Source organism: Pelodiscus sinensis, chromosome 4 (assembly GCF_049634645.1).
Source record: "Pelodiscus sinensis isolate JC-2024 chromosome 4, ASM4963464v1, whole genome shotgun sequence".
Lineage (NCBI taxonomy): Eukaryota > Metazoa > Chordata > Testudines > Trionychidae > Pelodiscus > Pelodiscus sinensis.
The window spans coordinates 25240943-25261379 of record NC_134714.1 but is presented as its reverse complement, the minus strand read 5'-3'; the positions used below and the strand labels follow the sequence as shown (position 1 = coordinate 25261379).

At 38.2% G+C, this 20437-nt stretch overlaps 1 protein-coding gene across 11 annotated transcripts in view; it reads right to left on the bottom strand.

Moving 5' to 3' along the window:
- Positions 1-952: 952 nt before the first annotated feature.
- The window catches only part of BCL11B (BCL11 transcription factor B), a 112023-nt gene continuing 92538 nt past the window's right edge, over positions 953-20437 (bottom strand). For all 11 annotated transcript variants that reach the window (XM_075926606.1, XM_075926604.1, XM_075926605.1 and 8 more), the window contains one exon: positions 953-8675. In XM_075926606.1, coding sequence (XP_075782721.1) covers positions 6664-8675 — 2012 coding nt within the window. In that variant the 3' untranslated portion in view covers positions 953-6663. The remainder of the gene's footprint in view (positions 8676-20437) is intronic.

Here is a 20437-nt window from a genome sequence, read left to right as displayed (position 1 = left end):
ACAGGCCATTATTTTTGCTATTATTTTTCACCCAGTTATACCTGTGTTGAGACCAATAATCTGTTTGACTACTCACAAGCTTAGAAATATGGCACCTGCTTACATGTTTTGCTATGTCAGGACCTAAGTGAGATAAAGCTTCACAATTAAAACTTGGATTGTCTAATAGCAGTTCTGAATACAAGCATCCCAGTCAAGGTTTTCTAACAGTTGTTAAAAGTGTTGGGTTGATAGGGGAAAAGATGATGGTGGATTCTGTTGAGCTATAATTGTCTGTCTCCTTTTAATACTCTCCAAATTGAGCCTAAGTCTGCCTTTTGGTGGTATATGTAACTCCCCCTTCACTCAGTGACAAGGCCATATATGTATCTTAAGGCAAATGTTGATGTATACACAATATTGCTTGGAAGCACATACAGTGTGGGCCAAATCAAGTCAAGTCAAGTCAATAATGAATTGTTTTACTCCATATTTACATCAGCGCAACAGAGGCCCGTGATCCAGAGAAGTTCCTAAACAAATTTAAACCACTGGGACTGTTCACATGCTGAAAGTGGAGTGAATCCTTAGAGGCTTGAGAGCAAAGTTTGGCTCAGAAAAAAACAGAAGCCAGGGATGTTTACCTTCCAGTACTTAAAGCTACTTGTTCTGCGACATTTTAAGTGTTTAAAACATTGCTCCAGCTTGCATTGCTTAAGGCTCCAATTCAGAAAAGCCTTTAAGGACATTTTTAACTTTAAGTATTCATCTAAGTCTCATTGGCTTTAGTGGGATTTAAGCACATGCTTAAAGTTAAACAAGTGCTAAAGCACCCTTCCTGAATAGAGATGCTTTTCTGAGTAAATAACTGTACTGATTCAAAGATATTCCATATGTCTAATGAACCATAATGATCCTCAGTTTTTCAGGTCCTCACAAATTTAAAATAAACAGGAAAGACAAGATTTGGAGATCAAGTCAAATGTCCAATTTATTTTTATAACTTGAAACTGGAACAAACGTTGTTTTGAACGAGCGTACAAATGAAATGGTAGACACATGCTGAACTCAACGTTGTGACAATAAGGGAAAAAAGAGGCCAAAAATCTTGTACAGAGAATAAAAGGAACAATAAATATTTCACTAAGCCATATTGAAATGACCTCCAGCCATCTCAACATTTTATCCATAATAAAAAAAAGTGCCCTTGTTTTTTAAACAGAGCACAAATACCAAGCAATAATAAATAGTTCCAAACTTGTAGTAAAAGACAAAACCTCCAAGTAAACAACAAAAGCTCATACAATAAGTAATAGAAAAAGGTAATAAAAATATTTTGCCTTGCCGATACAAATGCAAACAACTTAAATCAACATTACTTTGCTTTGCAGTTCTAAGATACAAAGAGCACCATAAAAATGAGTTTGCCTGTGATAAACAAAACCTTGGACTGTCTAGTACTCAGGACTGGGATGAAATGCTGATTTTGAGCCCCTTTTTAAAATATAGATATTTTCCTTCCCAAAAATAAGATAATGGGTCCCAGTCCTGTTCCCATGGAAGTCAACTAAAGTTTTGTTCTTGACTTCAATAGAAACAGAAGTGGACAGTGGTAATAAATTTCAACTTAAAAAAGTTCAACTGAATTGTGAATATAATTCTGGCAGCATAATAGCTACAGCATGTCTGTGTAATATTGTGCTTATGGCCTAGTAAAGTATGATTCTCCTAAACAGGAAGAAGAGGGTCTCCATTGTCACTACATTCTGTAGAAACATATTCCTTGTGCTTTTTGGGTGACTCACTGTTGGTTTGTGAATGATTTAAGTCACGCAATTAAACAACTGCTGGTGTAACTACCTTAGCTAGTAAGAAACAATGGGACTGGTTGTGCTCCCAAACAATTTGCATTAAAATGAAAGTTGATTTTTTTCTTTCTTTCAAGGAATTTGTCTTACTTTGGAAACCTAGGATTCAATGCTGATTTTCATTAGACTGGTATATTCAGGGGTACTCCAGTGAATTCCATGAAGTGACCGAAGATGTACACCAGTGTAACAAAGATAAGAGCTGTTGCCATAAAGTGGAATATGCCTTTAAGAGAGCAGATTCTGCTCTCCGTTACACTGCTGTAAATCAGGAGTGCATCTTACAAATGTATCCTGATTTACACCAATGTAACTGAAATATAAACTTCACCCAATGGATAAATCTTAAGGTAGGGTGCAGTCTGGTGTGCTGACAGGCTTGCCAGGCCCCTGAGCAAGGTGTGGGGGCAGTTCCTTGTTCCCTGAAGGGGCAGGGCTGGGGGCATGCTGCTTGCTTGAAGTATGCCACATCACCTCTCCTCCTTCTCCCAAGCAGCCCTCATAGACATCTGGAGCACACTGCATGGTGCTCCAGCAGTGATTTAAAGACCTTGGGGCTCCGGTACCACCACTCCTATGGTAGCAGTGGTGGTGGCTGAGAGTCCCAGGCTTTTTTGAATCACCTGGCCCCCCAGCAACTGTGCCCTTTCCTTGCCTCTCTCTGTCCCACCCCCGTTTCCCTGTCGGTAGGCCTGGGTGTAGTCAAGCAAAAAGGCAGCATCTGCAACTTAGCTAGGTCAAATTCTCCTCTCTGTTACAACCATGCCACTCCACTGTCTTCAACTGCATTGCACAGACAAAAGTGAAGGAAGAATTGGCATGGTATTTTTTTTACCACCTTTTTCTGAAACAATGCGATTTCCTCCTTTTCTCCCACCGTAAAATAATCAATAGAATGCCATCACCGCTTCTGCTACTTGTCCCCATCCTGGCCAAATAAAAGAGAGAGAAAATAGAAAAGAGGCACAGAATTTCATCCCAGTCCCTCAAACATTCAGAAATTCATGGAATGTACAATTAGGAATACAGCAGCAAAGCAGATAATAACATGGACTGGCAAGACCTGTACATGGAATAGGTCCTGTTCTGACAGGGGAAAATGAGGGCTGTGCCTGGACCAATTTTACTTCAATCCAAATTACAATTGTACCAACAGCAGGTCAGTTTACCTGTGTCAAAGCAGAAGCAACAGCTCTCTCATTTAAAGAGTAAACTTACTTTATTCTGGAGGGTGGGAGTTAGGTGAGTGAGTGGGAGGTGGTGGTGGTAGAAGATGCTATAAACAGCTTATCATTTGCAAAGGGGAGGGAAAATCTCCTCTCTCTCTCTAGAAGGGGAATCTGTGGAATGTTACTTCAAACATCTTTACAAAAACTGAACTTCCCTTAACATGAATAGGCAATAACCATCCAGCTTGGTTCACCCATACCTGGTAAAACCTTGATGCAAGGGGTCCAGGCAACTTTGAAGACATTAGAGCCCTGTGGGAACAGCACTTTTTTTTTTGTAGGCCATTTCTGACAAAAAAGATATATATAACTAAAAATTATTTGTGAACAAAAGAAAAGAAAATGAAAAAAGTAATTTTGTTTTGTTTCTTTTACTTAAAGGTTGTCTAACAACACCCCCCTTTTTTCCTGTACAATAAGGACTTAACATACAAATTTTTTTGCAATATTTTATCCTGCCAAATTAAAAAAATATATTATTGGCAGCCTGTTTGTTTGTTTTTATTTTTATTTCCAAATTCACTAACAAAAAGGTACATTAAATCCCTTTAAAAGGACAAGCGTACAGTTAAAAAATTACAAGCTTCAGTAAAAATACAGCGAGTGCCTACATCATATGAATCAACCAATATCAATATCCATTCCAGAAGGGGGAGAGGGGGAAGAGAAAAATAGGTATAGGTCAGAAACGTGATTTTTTTTCTGCAAAGCAATAACAATATTAAGCACTTTTTTCTACATACTTTTTCTACATGGTGTAGCAATCACCTTTTAATCCCCAAATACAAGTTTCTATACATTTTTTGAAATAAAAATTCAACACCCAAGGCAGAAAAAAATTTACTAAAACTCAAGACTTTACAGTTACAGTGACAAGAACAAATTTATAGACCCACCATTTAAATTTTACTGCAACATTTTCAAGGAAAAAAGAAAAAAATTTTTTTTGTTGTTTTTTGTTTTTTTGTTTTTTCTTTCTGGTTTTGTAAAATGCCCAGGCATTCTCCATTATTACAAATACTGGTCCACTTTTACAGTAATCAAGAAATTTTAATATATATAATATATACTAAAACCCCGTCACCAAAAGAAAACAATATACACATGGCCATCATGGCATTTTTAATAACCTATTAAGCAAACTTTGAAAAAAAAAAGATTGCTCAAACACACATACACACAATTTTTTTACCCTTGTATGTATTCAATACTGTAAACGTATTTTAAGACAGAGTGCACTAAATTTAACTTTTAAAAAAAATTAGCCATTGTTCCTGAATTGTTTTTTCTCATTCAATGATAACTTGTAATTTGTGTCATATGAGTTTTAATTCAGCAGTAAATCATTTCCATTCCATTTCCTAAGCAGCGTTGTCCTGAAAAAAAAAGGGCTGAGAATAATTCAGCTAATGGATGTCCGAAGTTGTGCTGGGTATGCATCTTCATTGGATTGGGTCTTATGGCATTTTCATGTCCACTATCTTCAACCAGTAATTTTTTAAGTAAATGTGGCTCTTTTTTTTTCCCCCTTAAAGAATGTACTTTTCTTGTTTTACTTTTTTTAAAAGTCTTTTCATTTCACAAAAATGTTTTGCATTTGTCTCAAGAGACTCAGATAGGAAGATCAGTTTTCAAGGCACTCACGTCAAATTGAATGGCAGTAGAAAAACTGTCCAATAAATTATTTTTATTTTATTTTTCTTTATAGTGCCAGTATTGTGAATGCCATGCTTTGCAACACTGACACTTAATCTCAGCTGTTCCCTTACAGTTTAACCCACCGTAGGGCCATGGAGAAGAATATGCTATAATTTCTTGTTCAGAAGCCATTTTCTTTTAAACACAAACAAAGGTTTTAAAGTGCGGGTCAACATAATTAAAATGTCTAACCTTAATTGTCCACTCTTTGTTATTATTAATCAGTTCTAATATGCTAAAAAAATAAAACAATTGGAAAATAGAGCAGCTGCATTTTTTCCTATAATGCTTTGCTCATACAGGGCCTGACCCTGCTCCTAATTAAGTCAATAAGAAAACTCTCAGGCCACGTCTACACTACGTGGAAGATCGACACTCTAGAGGTCGATCTTCTGGCATTCGATTTAGTAGGTCAAGTATGAACCCATAAATCGACCACTGAGGACAGCTCCAGCTGGCATCCAGTACTCCTCCTTTTGTAAGGAGCAAGGGAAGCTGACAGGAGCATTTGCTCCTTTCGGTCTCCCATTGTGTGGATGGCATGGAAACGCAATTTAAGATATGTCAACTCCAGCTACGTAATTAATATAGCGGGAGTTGCGTATCTTATTTCAACCTTCCACTATAGCCTAGACCAGGCTTTATTGACTTAAGCATCAGACCAATACAGCATCAGACCAATACAGGTATTATGACTAGTTTCTATATTTTAATCCTTCCTTACAATAACATCGTTGTGCATTATATGAGATAATCCTGATATTTTTACTTGCCATCCAAAAACTTTATAAATTCTATTCTATTAGATTGAGAAACTACCAATCAGCCCTCATTGGAATTGCTTTAACTACAGCTATTCTAGCTGCAGTATATGACTGAGCTAAGTAAGGGGTTTTTATATCTAAACTCAGATTTATGTATGTGTGGAAACAAAAAGTATGGCATTTTGTTCAATAAAGGGTGGAAAAGGATACTACAATATCTTAAACGAGTTTTCATTACAGCTGTGAGGATTTTTTTCAGTTATCTTAATTACTTTTGAACCTGAAACAAGTGACAAAATGGCGGCATCTCAGTACATATCATTAACAACCCAAATAAACTATCTGATAATAATCCACAATTAGGAATGCTATTGCTTTGTTTAATGTAGCTGCCTTCAAAAAACACCTGCACTCATGTCTTTTTAGTTGACAGAACTTTAATGTTGAAGTCTACATAGAAAAGGCCTCTATCTTTAGCGACATTGTCAGTGCTACATATCAGATCCAATTCCAAAAGAAAGTGCTAATTTTAAAGATTGTTATCCGCTGTACAATTTTATTTTCCCTAATCTCCAAGGTTATTTGAAGAAGAAGAAGAAGAAGAAGAAGAAGAAGAAGAAGAAGAAGAAGAAGAAGAAGAAGAAGAAATTCAGTTAAAATGTTGGCTTCTTCACAAGAAATTACACATGCTTAGCTTAAATTTCAACAAAGCAGTGGCCCCAAAATTATAATTTACAAAGATATGCTTCTCCCCCTACAATGCAAGTAATCTCAGGCTACCACTGGGTAAAATCAAAAAGGGATACCCAACAAAATTTTAAAAGAAATTTGAACAGAAAGAATAAAAAAAAGTACCTGCACATGCCAAAAAATTACAAAAACCCAATAAATACAGAAATTATTGCACAGTTAAAAGGCTCCACAATTTTACTGCCTTAATCAACCCTCAGGTTTAATAGAACTTTGTAGACACAGGTTATATTTAAGTGCCACGGTCTGGCACCTACTATAGTTATGCTAAGTTATGTTTACGGAGGCAAGTTAGGTCAGATTTTCTCAGTTGGCAATAGTTAAACTGTACAAATTAAATGTTACCTAGACCCCTGATTTAACCCAGTGGGGGTCTTAGCTTCTTTCTGCCTGCTCAATTTTGACGTCATTTGTCAGCAAATGTTCTCCATGCCACTTTTTCATGTGTTTCTCCAGGGTGCTATAAACACTGAAGGGCATCTGGCAAATGTCGCAACGGTAGACCTCCTTTCCTATCTGGCCATGCGTTTTCATATGACGTGTCAGCTTACTGCTCTGGGCACATGCATAGTTGCAGAGCTCGCATTTGTAAGGCCGCTCCCCAGTGTGGCTCCGGCGGTGCACCGTTAAGTTACTGCAGTTCTTAAAGACCTTGCCACAGTACTCGCATGTATCACTCCTTCGTCCTTCCTTTGAACTGGGTCGACCGGGACCAGGTCCACTAATGTGGGGAGTGCTGCCTCCGCTCGCTGTCCCACTGCGCCCTGAGAGACCCCCATCTAACATGTCACCTGGTGGAGTGGAGAAACGCAGGCTTCCATTCTCTGAAGAATGCTCAGAAGATGTTGCAAAGGGGGATTGTCGGGAGTCTGTGAATCCTAGAAATGGATCCTTCATGAAGTGCCTTGATGCTGCATACCCTACCAGCCACTGAGAGTAAACATTTTCAGAAGGTATTATTGTTGCTGGTGGTAAGTCCAAATCTTTCTCTATTTTTATTCTCTTAGAAGAGTTGTTTAAACTGGGACTCGTAATAGGTGTTGGCTTGCGAGGGAACAAGCCTGGGAAAGGTTCACCTGGGCCAAAGTTTCTTCCATTGACTGTCCCTTCCTCAGTGCGGTCAAGTTCTCCTGCCACCGAGTCTTCATCACCTGTGTCTCTCTGACAGAGGTCTCGAGGACACAGGTCTCGTTGATCAGAGGACCTTTTCATGAAGCTACTCCTTTTCTGTTTTTCAGCTAACATGTCATTATATTGCTGGATGGCACCAAGACTTACATTCTCTATAACTTTCCCAAGGACAAGGGATTTTTCATCTGGTAGCGATTTAGAACCATTCTCTCGGTTCCGACTGAGCTCTGAGTCCATGCTGAAGCTTGACTCTGGCCTACTCTCATTTTCAAGCTCCTCTTCCTCCTCCTCTTCTTCTTCCTCTTCTTCATTGTCATGGCCCAGGGAGGGATCACTCTCATTCCTGAAATCCGTCTCACTGGATTTTAGTCCCTCTCCAGTGAGCTCACTTGTGCCTGGCTCAGGAGAACTTGTGGTGGAGAGTCCATCATCTGACCTGCCTGTCATGGAGCCTGCTTTGTGCATATGTGTTTTCATATGACGTTTTAGCTTGCTGGCCTGGGAGCAAGCATGATCACAGAGTTGACATTTGTAGGGCTTTTCTCCTGTATGACTGCGTCGGTGCACAATAAGATTACTCTGGAACTTGAATGTTTTCCCACAGAATTCACAGGACTTACTCTTAGCCTGAGGCTGCGGAGGCGTAGTGCTGCTTGGGGGCATTGGTGGCAATGGTGGGGTGCTCAAAAAAGGTGATTTAGGACTTGGCTGGAAAGGATTCAATAAGCGATGCATAGGGTTGGTACGATTCGGTGAGACTGGAGGAGGGGTGGAATTGTTTCCTGCCAGTTCTCGAAGCCTTCTGGAGAAATCCATCGCTGGAGACTCAATTGCCATGGGGTTTAAACGCATAACTCTGTCAAAGGCACTGGGATGCTGGGCAACTAACCCCATTTCTTCGGCACTAAGGCGATGTGGATCCAGATGATGGCGAGGAGGGGGGCTGAACAGTGGAGGTGTGTTGGGGAGCCGACCCTCACCAAAGCCAGGGTGATCACGTAGGATGGGGCCTGTCATCCGCAAAAGACTAAAAGGGTTGTTGTCTCCAAGGAAATTCATCAGCGGGGACTGTGCAACAGTCTCTGGTCCCAGAGGAGGAGGGATGGTGATGCGTGGAGTAAGGGAACTGTTTGAAGGGCTGGTTTCCAGGTAGATGCGGAATCCATGGGTGTTCTGGGCATGCTGAAGCAAGAACCAAGCGCTATTAAAAGGCTGCTTGCATGTTGTGCAAATATAGCTTGAAGGCTCATCTTTACCTAAAAAAGAAAAACAGAGAAAACACTCAAAAACAATACAGTGGAGAATATATAAATACCACTGGCATGTACTTTATTTTGTTAACAGATTTAGCCCTTGGAATTTCTGAAAGAGGGATTTAATTGCAATGTACTGATTGATATAAGCATATTTACTCATCTAACATGCTTATTCATTGTGTATATATATGTGACATACATTACACATACTTGTTTGGCATATAAGGATGAAATGTGCTGCACACATTTATTCCCTGTAAAAATACTTTTTGGAGGGATTTAATGCTATTTAAAAAGTCAAAAGAAAATGTTGAATGGTAGGTAGTTCTGGTTTATGGCACCTGAATAGGCTTTGTTATCATGTCCAATCTTTTAATGTTCTATTTGTATACACTTCACTCAACACAGTCACTCCAGATATTTGATGTATTTAATATATACATGCTTTAGTCATGCCGCCCCCTAACTTTTTAAAGCAGTATGTGGGTATTTATCTGCACAAGTCCCATTAATGTCAACAGGAGCTTGGAAAACGTATCACTGTATAAACCACTTCAACATTTTCTTTGCCAAAACACCAAGAAGCTGCTCAAGTGAAATATCCGGCAATCAAAGCTGACAGCACTGTTGCAATTAACAGTAACAAATGTCGGGCAGTGCTTGAACTGGATCCCAAGAATTTCTGAGCCTGAGCCTGTCCTCTGGTAACCAGAGCCAAAAACATGGCTATTTGCCTTTCTAGCCTCCTTTGAACAACTGTATAAAGGTAGGAAGCATTCTTTAACCCTGATTCATCTCTACAAAAAAGACAGGTGTGGACAAGTCTGTACTACAATCATAATTTTACTAGCACAAATATAAACCTGGACACAATATAAACTTTTCACTATCTTCAAAAACATGGTCATTTTCCTTTTAGTACTCCTACAGCAGTCTCACTCCGACAAATGCATAAACACACGTCAGCTTGAAAATCATTCTGCAGGACATTTTTTAGCAACATCTCTTTGAAAGTAGCTCCCTTTTAAGGAAAAGCTAAAATTGAATTCTTGGATTTCTTTCTATGACTTTATCTATTCTGAGCAGTGATGGGCCTACACTAGAGTCCAGAAACCAAATGTGTTAAACTTTTTGCAGATCAAAACCAGTTCTGAACTTCCTGTCTTGCCCTGTGCATAATGAACTGAACTGAAATTCAGTCACAGGTATTAAGTTATGCAAAAACCTGTGGCTCAGTCATTATGCTTGAAAACAAACATGTTTACAGGCAAGTCAACTGTACTGTCAAAAGTGCCTTTTTAAAGTTAAGCAACTCACAGGATATCTACACTGCAATAAAGCATCCATGGATGGCTTGTGTCAGCTGACTCTGGCTTTGAGGCTATAAATTGTAGCGCAGACATTATAAATTGTAGAATAGACAAGGGGTTTCCAGAGTCTGAGCACCAGTCCAAGCCTGAAAGTCTACACTTTTATAGCCCTGCAGACCCAAGCCCAGTGAGCCTTATTTAACTGACATGGGCTAGCTACAGGTGTTACAGTGCAGACATGCCTATAAGAACCAAGAAAACTTAAGCCAGAATACATCATGAATAACTGCCATCAAGTTATTCTTAACCAGAATATCTGTCATGGATAATATTCCACAGTTTTAATCTTCCAAAAATGGCTACTGATGAGAAAACCTTAGACGGAAGATGGTGGATATCGATTAACCAATTTATCTATCTAGCCATATCATCACAGCATTTGAGGGAGAACAGAGAAAATTACACCTGATTCTACCACCTTGACTCACATGAATAAATCTATTTTTATCTACATAGTTAATAGAATATTTTGGGGGGAGTTGTTCCTTACTCCACAAGCACTGCTGCTGATTTTAATACTGTAGTCTGTTCACGTGAGTCAAGGTAGTAGAATCAGACCCTTTACAAAAACCAAACCTGTAATGGAATACAGTATGCACTTTTGTTTGATTGACATGTTCTTTACCTACCAGTTCTTATTTTGTGCTCTGAGGGGAGATAACAAAGAGTAATATGCCAAACATAGTTATAGTAATATGCTAAATTTTTTAGATTAATCCAACAATAGCTATGTAAATAAAAGTGCTGGGGTTATATTTTCCTTTTAACACGCATACATAACTTCTATTGACATTAATAAGAGCTGCATGTACACACCAAATGAAGCAGATACAGTATCCTTTAAAATCTACTTAGTGATGAGGCAGTTATGGGGTTTTACATCAACTGTGAAGTCGAACACTAAATGCTCCCATTATTACTCCAACTATTTACATTTCTGTTTCTTACAGAAATATGATGAAAATGTCTAGACTTTTAACTTTTCTTGCACAGCAACATGTGTAGTATAAAAAGTGACAGAAATCACTGAAGCACACTGAAGTATATAACATATTCTGTCAAAAGCTTTTTTTTAACAATATGTTTTACCTCAGCTCACCCTAGAATGGATTTTAATAAAGCCCCTTCTCAAGTGTGATCCAATAACACACGAAGTACAGCATTTTACAAGGTCATCTATCTTCAAATGCTGAGTGTTCTGCACCCTTCACCTCCATTTTATCCATGCTAATTATTCAATTTCTAACCCACCACTTTTCAATTATTTCAGTTTTAAAAGTCACACTAGGCATTAGATTTTATTCTGTTTTTAATTTTGTGTATGTGTGCACACGCGTGTGTGTGAGTGAGCGTGTGTTCTTAGAAGCTTGTTCATCTAGTAAAAAAAACTGACAAAAGCTAAACAAAAACAAAACAAAAAAACAGCTGTAGATTAAAAAAAAAAGTTCGCTTCAGAAAAGGCACACATGTAAGAAAAAGAATTCCTGGGCAGGCTGAGGATCAAGGCTAATCTAAAACTGAAATGGCTGATTAAAAAAATTAGCCTCAAAATGGCAGCTGGCTAAGAGCTTGCTACTACATGTTATATGAAGCTCAGATGTTCTGTTTTGTTCTCCAAAACTTCACCACTGTGAAATTCAAGTGAAGAAAGTTCTTTCTCCCCAACTTCTTTTTAGTTTTCTTTCAAGCACAGCAAATTAGTGTTTATTGCTGAGACAAGATTTATAAGATATCTGTCATAAGAGAAATGGGATTCTTTTTTTGGTTTGTTTGTTTGGCTTTTATGCCCCTAAACCATTCAGTTCGGGAGACCCCTACACAATGGCAAACCTGGCTGCAGGCTACCTGGCTACTGTGTCTCTCACAGCTTTTTTTTTTCTTTTTTTTTTAATGTGTTCACAACCCTCAAAGGCTCTCCCTAGATGCCTTCTTTAAAAAAAATAAAAAATAAAATAAAATGTTCATTTCCATATTATCACTTCATGGTTATCTTGCCTAGAAGTTGCCCTAAGCAGTGTAGATGCTCACTTTTAAGTACAGAACAATGTCAAAAAGTCTTTGAAGATCCACTCGGAACATTTTTATAGTCTAAAACTTGCTAAATATTTTAAACATGCCCAGGAACAGTCATGTATTTCTCAAAAATGATCCTTATATTTAATAATGCAGTGCACCTACACTGTAAAACTCTTTGTTGTAATGCTACTTTTGATATATGGCATAGTCCCTGGCCCATTTCACTGAAGTTAAATAACCACTTGATAACAAATGGCAACAGTGGCTATGCTATGCACTCTATTTCTTAAGCACGTGCTTTGTTTTAAGCCACATTCAGTGCTTAACTGCTTTGTTGAACAGGGATGGAATTACTCGTATGCTTAAAGTTAAGCATATGCTAAGTACTGTATTAAATGGGGCATAAGTGAACATATTTCAAAAATAATGGCATGACGCTCTCATATTCAAGCAGACAAAATTTCTGATTTCAGTGGCTTTTGGGGGCGAAACAGAGGGTTTGAGTTTATTTTATTATCCTTATTAATTGGTGGGTATTTATTTATGATAAGATGACCAGTCTTCCACACTGTAATTTATATGGTAGAATGAGAACCCAGAGCATAAAATGGGCATCTACAGATTATTTTATATGTAAACAAATACTAAAGTAACATGAGTTTAGACCTCGGGCATATGTTTATAGGTGCACAGACATACAGATTTTAAGGTCAAAGGGAACTGGCCATGATCCGCCAACCTGACCTCATGTATAAAGCAAGTCAGAGAGCTTAGTGCTTTGGTCACCTACTCCAACACTTTATGGTTAAACTAGATCACATCTTTTAGAAAGACAGTAAGGTTTATTTAAAGACTCCAAGCGATAGAGAATCTACAAAATCCTTTGGTAGACTATTCCAAATGTTCATTATCATCACATTTAAATTTTGTGTCTTATTTCCAGTTTGAACTTTGCTGGGTTCAATTTCCAGCCACTAGACCGTCTTATACCTTTCTCTGTTAAATTAAAGTGCTCTCTAGTTTCAGATATCCCTTCCTGTGAGTTGGTAATTATAGACCATGAGTTTATTGAACACTTCTGTTGTTTCTATAGCTAAAGGTAATCTTTGCCAGAAATATTAACTTTTGCTCTCTCTCTTGCTATGTGACTGATTATGTTTCATTCAAAATGTCAAAATGATAACATGATTTTTTTTTCTTGTTCATAAATGGTGCAAAACAAATCTAAATTCCTCCCCTTGCCTATCCATAAAATTCTGGTTTTATGTTGGATTCCTAGCAAAGACGTAGGTGGAGTAAATTCTACCCATCCAAACTTTTGCTTAACGTCCAGGTTAGTGTTAGAACATTTATATTTTGTGGGTCAGCTGCTCTAATGCATACCATGGAAGCCCCCGACTAGCCCTCTGCAGGCCTGTTTGCCCTGGTCTTAACTAGAGCATTATTCCAAAATAACCACCCTTAGGTCAAATTTATAAGCAGAGTGTCCACACTACCAAGCCTGTTATTTAAAAATAAGGGGCTACATATTTTGAAATCTGTACTCCTGTTTTCCTCGGGGAATAACACTAATTTCAAAATAGTTATTTCGAAATAACTACTCACCAGAGTAATTTGAACTAATTACTCCGCAGTGCTTCCTAGGGCTATAAGTCGAGTAGCACATCCACATTAACAGAGTCTGCCTTGGACTAATTTCAAGGCTTCCAAATAATGGGGACATGCTATTTCCATTTTGTAAAATTGGGAGTTATTAAGATGAATTTAGTTATTTTGAAATAGTTTCCTAATATAGACATAGCCTTTGTGACCTATGCACAACTGTGTTTTGTGATGCAGAGGCTTTACCTGTGCAATCAATTCGCAGCCTCCCCATATAAGCTCAACTTTGGGCCTTCGGCAGCAGAGGTGAATTTCCCCCTAAACACCTTGAGCTATTCTGTGACATACTAAACAACAATCGCAATGAGAGAAGCACTTGAGAAAATTCACTGATTTCTGTTTTGCCTTTGGAGACAATCTCTGACTCATGGACCTTCTTCTCAGAAGGACTAAATAAGTCCATTAGCTGTAACAAGAGAATAAACTCATCCTTTTAATCATCCACCCATGACCTTCACTAAGACTGTGGTATATACAAGGTTGGGTCTGCACAACTAGTGCCATTCTTTACTTCTAGCAATAGATTCCAGGTTATATTTCTGGTGTGCTTTACAAAGTTATGACAGCAGCAATAAAAAGTTTGGAATTTTAATGCTGCTTTAGAAGTTCAAGAAAAGTAGAAATTTGCAAGCTTTAAAAAAAAGGACACCATTAACTGTAACACTCAGGAACAGACATGTATCCAGTTCCTACAATCACTCTGCCAGTGTTACTCACACTCTGCCACTTGGTTTTTTTAATGAGCATTTAAATAATTACTCCCTCTTATTAAGTTGGTTACTCTCTAATAATACCTATAAATGTAGCGTAGATGCTCAATAAAAACACACCTTTAATTGAATTATTATTAAATTAAAATGCCATAATTGAAAGCACTGGTTTAACAAGTCTCCTCATAAGATCAGCTGACATTAAAGAGAAGGACATTAAACACTAAAAAGATTTAGTGTTTCTCGATGAACAATATCTATGGGTACATAATGGTTGACAGCTCATTGAGCCTGGGACCAAATCCTTCCCATGGGTCCACAGAATGAGTCTCTGTTGCCTCACCTATGTGCCAGCTATACAGGGTATTCCAAAGAGTTCTGTAATATGGGTCCAAGAGCAAGATATTGCCCCAAGAGTCTTTTCTACCAGAAATGATTCCACAAACTGTGCCATTAATTCAGCTTGTGCCATTAATTCAGCTATTCACAGCAAACTAGAATATCTATCTACTTATTTCTATGCCCCCATCACCATAATATATGAACATTCATTAATGAATTTCTTCGCACAGTATCCCAAGTATTACAATCTCAGTTTTACAAAGGAACAACTGAGGCACTGAGAGGTTTTCTCAAAGTCTGAGAAGTGATATGTGAGAAAGCCAAGACTTGGACATAGATTTCCAATGCCAGCCCAGTCCAGTGTTTTCCCTGACTCCCAAATTTTAAAACAAACCAAGACTGAGCCACTGATATTTACATATTTACTACTTTATAATAGCCCAGTTTTATTCCAGTGAAAGCTGATAAAATGACACAACCCCTATATGCTCAGTCCATCACAGACTTCTAGTAGAGTGCATACTTCCCTACATGACCCCACCAATGTCAGCCTTGTTCTGAAGATGCTCTCTGGTGTTACTAAGCAATAGTCTTCGTGTCCATTTAAATCTTACATTCTCTAGTGAGTACTAATGTTTCTTGTGATATTGACACCTGTCTGCTGAAAACAGGACTAAGACCACCAATTCTTTACCCAGACCTCAAATCAGTCATCAGATGGCAAAAAAATTGGCCTCTAATGACTCAGGCAGGATGCTTCCTGATCCAATATCACTTTCCTGGACCATTCAGTTCCTCACTCAGATAAATTTCCATTCCCTCTCCTGACTCCCAACTAATCTAGCTGCTTTGCTAAAATCCACCTCAGACCACAACAGATTTAGCATTCTCCTGAGCAGGTGACTGTCTTCAATCTTGCAAGCTCTTGGATTCAGAAAGGGAGGACTTGGATTCTAGGGTGTCCCTGTCTCTGGTAACCTCAACACCTGTGGGGGAGGCTCAAAAAAATTACACTAGCTGGCCTCAATAAGGCAAAGAATGCCTGATAAACCACTCTTCCTGCTACATGTGCCTACTGGAAAGTCAGAGGACAGTTGAAGAAAAAGGAGAAGGAAGGCAGAAATGAGTGCCCAAGGAGCCTGCTGGAATATGGGAGAGAACATTTTGGAATGAGGTCAGGTGAAGGGAAGAAATGGTGATAGAGAAGGATCAGATTGATCTGGGAGAAGAGAGGGGAAATGCTGGGAATGCATGCAGAAAGAAGGCAAGGCTGTTTGCTCTCCATCCCCATCCATTATAGTCTCTTTCCTTCAGGTTCATTCCACACTTACCCTCCAACCTTCTATTCCTTTGCCTTGTCCTCACCTCCCTTCTCTTCCATATCCCCTCTTCCGTCATTTGTCTTTTTCTTTTCATTTGTTTCTACCCTCCTAATTAACCCTCCCCCCCCAAATAATAATGGAGCCCACATGACATTTGCAGTACTCACATTGTTCATTCTACTTGTGTATATTATACTCCTTTCTCCCATCCTGCATCTGTCTTTCCTAGATAGACTGTAATCTCTTCACGGCATGGACTGTTTACTACTCTGTGAGAATATAGGGCCTAGCACAAGGAGGTTCCATTATTGGTTAGTCCATAGGCATTGTAATAATAATAATAATAATAATAATAATAATTAATTACTCTGCTGTGATTAGAAAGATTTCAGATAAGCTTTCCGAGTTTTATATGTCCAGAATCTCCAATGCAGTCAGGCTTCCCCATTTCCAACATGGACTTTAATAAATAGGAAAATATTCTGAAAAAAAATTCCTCACAGGTGGAAAATTTACAATAGCAGTAACCAATTTCATGACTTCTTGCTCCAATATATACTAAAACTTGTATGAATATCCAAACCCTTGATGCACTGTGCCAGTGGGAAAATATTGTCTTCAGTAGGTTCAAGAGCTAGTCTACAAGCCAAGTCTATACAAGGCCTGCTCTTTATGCTCACTGAAGTCAGATGGAGTTTTCCATTGATTTTGAAAAGCATTGGATCAGGCCCATTCTGAGTAAATGTTTAGCAGGACAGTGAAGTGTCTGTATAGCATTGTCTCAATAATAAACATTGTGTTCTGGTGGGAGGAAAAAACACCCTCTTTTACCCAACACAGGGACAAACAGTTATACATCTAAGCTGTCATTGTGAGCAAAGTTATGTTCTCAAATACCCAAATCCATCTTCTGCTGACATCAATTGAAACAGAGTGCTTGCATCCTAGGGAGCTGACTGTACGCTAAGATATACTGAGCCAGATTCTGCTTTCTCTTACAGGGCTGTAAATCCAAAGTCACTACATTTACCTTCATCACACAGGCTAAGTTATACCAGAATAACACAGAGCAGAATCTGGCCCAGAGCATACAAATAAACATAGATATTGATTTTTTTTCTTACAACTTTTTTCCCAAAAATTGTTGAATATGTTTGATGAAATTTAACACTTATTAAAAAATATAGTGGCTAACACCTCAAGCTAGAGCTGTGTATAACATGGGTAGAATCATAGAATCATAGGACTGGAAGGGACCTCAAGAGGTCATCGAGTCCAGCCCCCCGCCCTCAAGGCAGGACCAAGGTGTATGTTGTTTCTCGGTAGATGTAGACAACCTTCTGCTAGAAAGAAGGATGATAACTCCAAAAATTCATTTTCAGTTATGCCCTAATCAAACTTCAAGCTTGAACATCCAGGGGCCAGTATGTTTAACCTTAGCTGTACATTTTAGCTTAATTTTCATCACACCACTTTATAACAGTGTCATAAGTGACAATGCCATGGATGTTCCGGGGCTCAAGCACGCAACAAAAAAGTAGGGAGTGTTCAGCACCCACAGCACCAGATTAATTTTTTATGGGCCCCTTCCCACTCAAGCACCATCTGCCATTTCTACCAGGAGAAGGGTTAGAAAGGAGCACCCATCAGCAACTACAAAATCAGAGTTGTACATCCAAAAGTGGCTTGAGGCTTTGAGAGCCTCCATTTCTGGCTGCTCCACTTGTGACATTTTGGAGGGACCTGAATTTCACAGAGGGTGGCTGATCAACACTTTCAAGAATAAGAAACACATTTCCCCTCCTAGTCAGTGGGGGCGGGAAGAAAAAATGTGTAGCAAAAATTGGACCTCATAAAAACAGTGTTCCATGAATGGAAAGCATTGTGTAAAATAGAAGAGGAAAGCATGCTAGCCATCTCTGGACATATTATTCTAATTGGTGTTAAACTCTAAAATACAAAGCAATTTATAAAATAGAGAAAGAGAGAGGTGTGAAAGGTTAGGAGAGGACAGGAAAATCAATACTGAGAGATCAATAGTAAACGGGTTAACTTTTAAATTAGCTCTTTGTGATACAACAGTTTCAACCGACTCCATCTACACAGAAACTAAGCAGTTTTGCTTCTTTTGGGTAGGTTCTATGAACCTTACATATCAGTTAGCAGAGAGTGGATGGATGGATGTATTAGAAACATGGTCTATAAAATAGTGGAAACCATCGGTACCTTAATACTGGGTGGAAAAATGTACCCATTAGAGAGATGAAAAGTCTATCGGACGTATCTATGGAATGGCGGTTTATATATAGAAACCCATTTATAGCATTCATGAAAAACCGCTGTACTTTTCAAGGACATTTTTAGGGCTTTTCTTTGCATAAGGCATTCAAATACATTTGAAATAATGTCAGTCTTTTCTGCAATGTATGAAGTATGCCAGCAGCTTCCCTTTAAATCTGTTTCCTATACAGTAGCTTTGTTTGAAAACTGGCAAGCACTTTTTTTTCCCCCCAGCAGACTTTTCTGAGGTGCCATTTTCTGATCTTTCAGGCAGCAATTGTGAGGCCAGAAACCCGAACAGGAACTCGAAGACAGACATAAAGGAAATTGTCCATGTCATTTAATGGAAAAATAAAGAGTAAATTAGGAAACAATAAAATAAGCCAAAGGGTGAAAACAAAATTCACTTTTTTTTCCTTTGGTGCTTGTGTCTGTTTTATTGCAACTATCTCTTTAGGGTATTAGGTATCTATTCATAGCTAGTAAATGAAATACCACTTTTGTTTTAATTCATTACTTCTTTAACAAATGCTAACTCCCATCTCTGCTTCTTTAAATCCACAAAATTTCCATGTTCAATCCTAAGAAGTATTATAACGGCTGTAAATCTTGTTTTAATGGAATGTACATTTAGCTATGAGGAGATAATTGACGTTATGGAGAGCCTAGATGCTGAATTATATAGGTTATCTAATACAAAGGGGACTCATTACTGAAGCACTACAAACAAGTAGTAATATATGTATATTGTTCTGAGTGGCGTTATAGCAAAAGTGTTCACGTCTACAGGGATTTATAAAACACAAGAAAACAGCAGACATGCACTTGTAAATTTGTCTCATTTGTCTCTGAAGTTAAAGGTTATTCCCTTGATCTGAATTTGTAATAAAAACATGCTAGACTAAGGTTTGTAGAGAATGTTTGAATATGTAAATTGTGTATAATGATAGGCAATTACAGGGTAAAAACTGGACCTTATGAATGTTACAGAATTGCATGAAGCATCAAAGTATTTTCCTTCAGATGAAATATTTATCTTTTGTGCATGCTATAAGCACTTTTTCAAAGGTATTCAGCAACCTATTTGAGTGGAGAGTTGACAAAAATCAAACCACTACAACAGACTAAGACCGTGGGCTTAAGCACAGGAGAAACCTTGGCTTTTACAAAATATACATAATAAATCTCTTGAACTAATGGTTCCAGAGATGTATCCTCAAGGACAAGTTCCACTGATTTTCACTCGCTTAGATGAAAAGCTGGTCAGATGTTTCTTGTGGGTTTTTTTTTTTTTTTTTTTTTTTTTGAAAGAGACTATGAGGAGGGGTAAGAATTTGAATTTCCTTGGACTGACTGAACTAAGACCCATTTTTTTCTTTAGTTGATGGCTGTACTCTTAAAAATAAAAAAGGATGCTGCATCAAGATAAGAAGTAGTAAAGCAGAAAGATGATATTGCGGTTTATGCTGCTGAAAATAAGGTTTTCTCCTTCTCTGAGCATGACAGTCTGTTCAGGTTAACCAACTGCAGTGTTAGAATAACTCCAGCCGACTTGTCACAGAGTACAAAAGTCATCAGCAACTGAATGTTCTTTTCTGCACCGCAATTAAGACGAATCAATACGACGTGCCACAAATGGTATTTTACTCTCAATAAGAACTCGGGCTGAGTTTATTCAGAATATTTTAGCGCTTCCCCAGGGGATTTTGGTCCGACGCAGATGGCAAATAAAGTACTCAGCCTAGGGCTAGAGCACATTATGCTAATTCTAATGTCAGATGTACTTTAATATACAGCTCTATTTAATCACCCCATTATTTCACATTTCCATATGAAAAACCTGCGGCACTTCTGCAGAGCTTTCACTGTGTGACAATGCCAGCTTCCTTCAACTAGCTCACTGCAAAATAGAAAAGAAGACTGGTCATTCTCGCCAGTCAAAATGTTACAGTTTCAAAGTTTCAGTATTCCTGAATTTAAAGTGGATCTTCTAGTGTGATTAGCAAACCACTCTGCTAGGTTGCTGATATATGCAAAATGCTAAGGAGGTATTTAAAAAA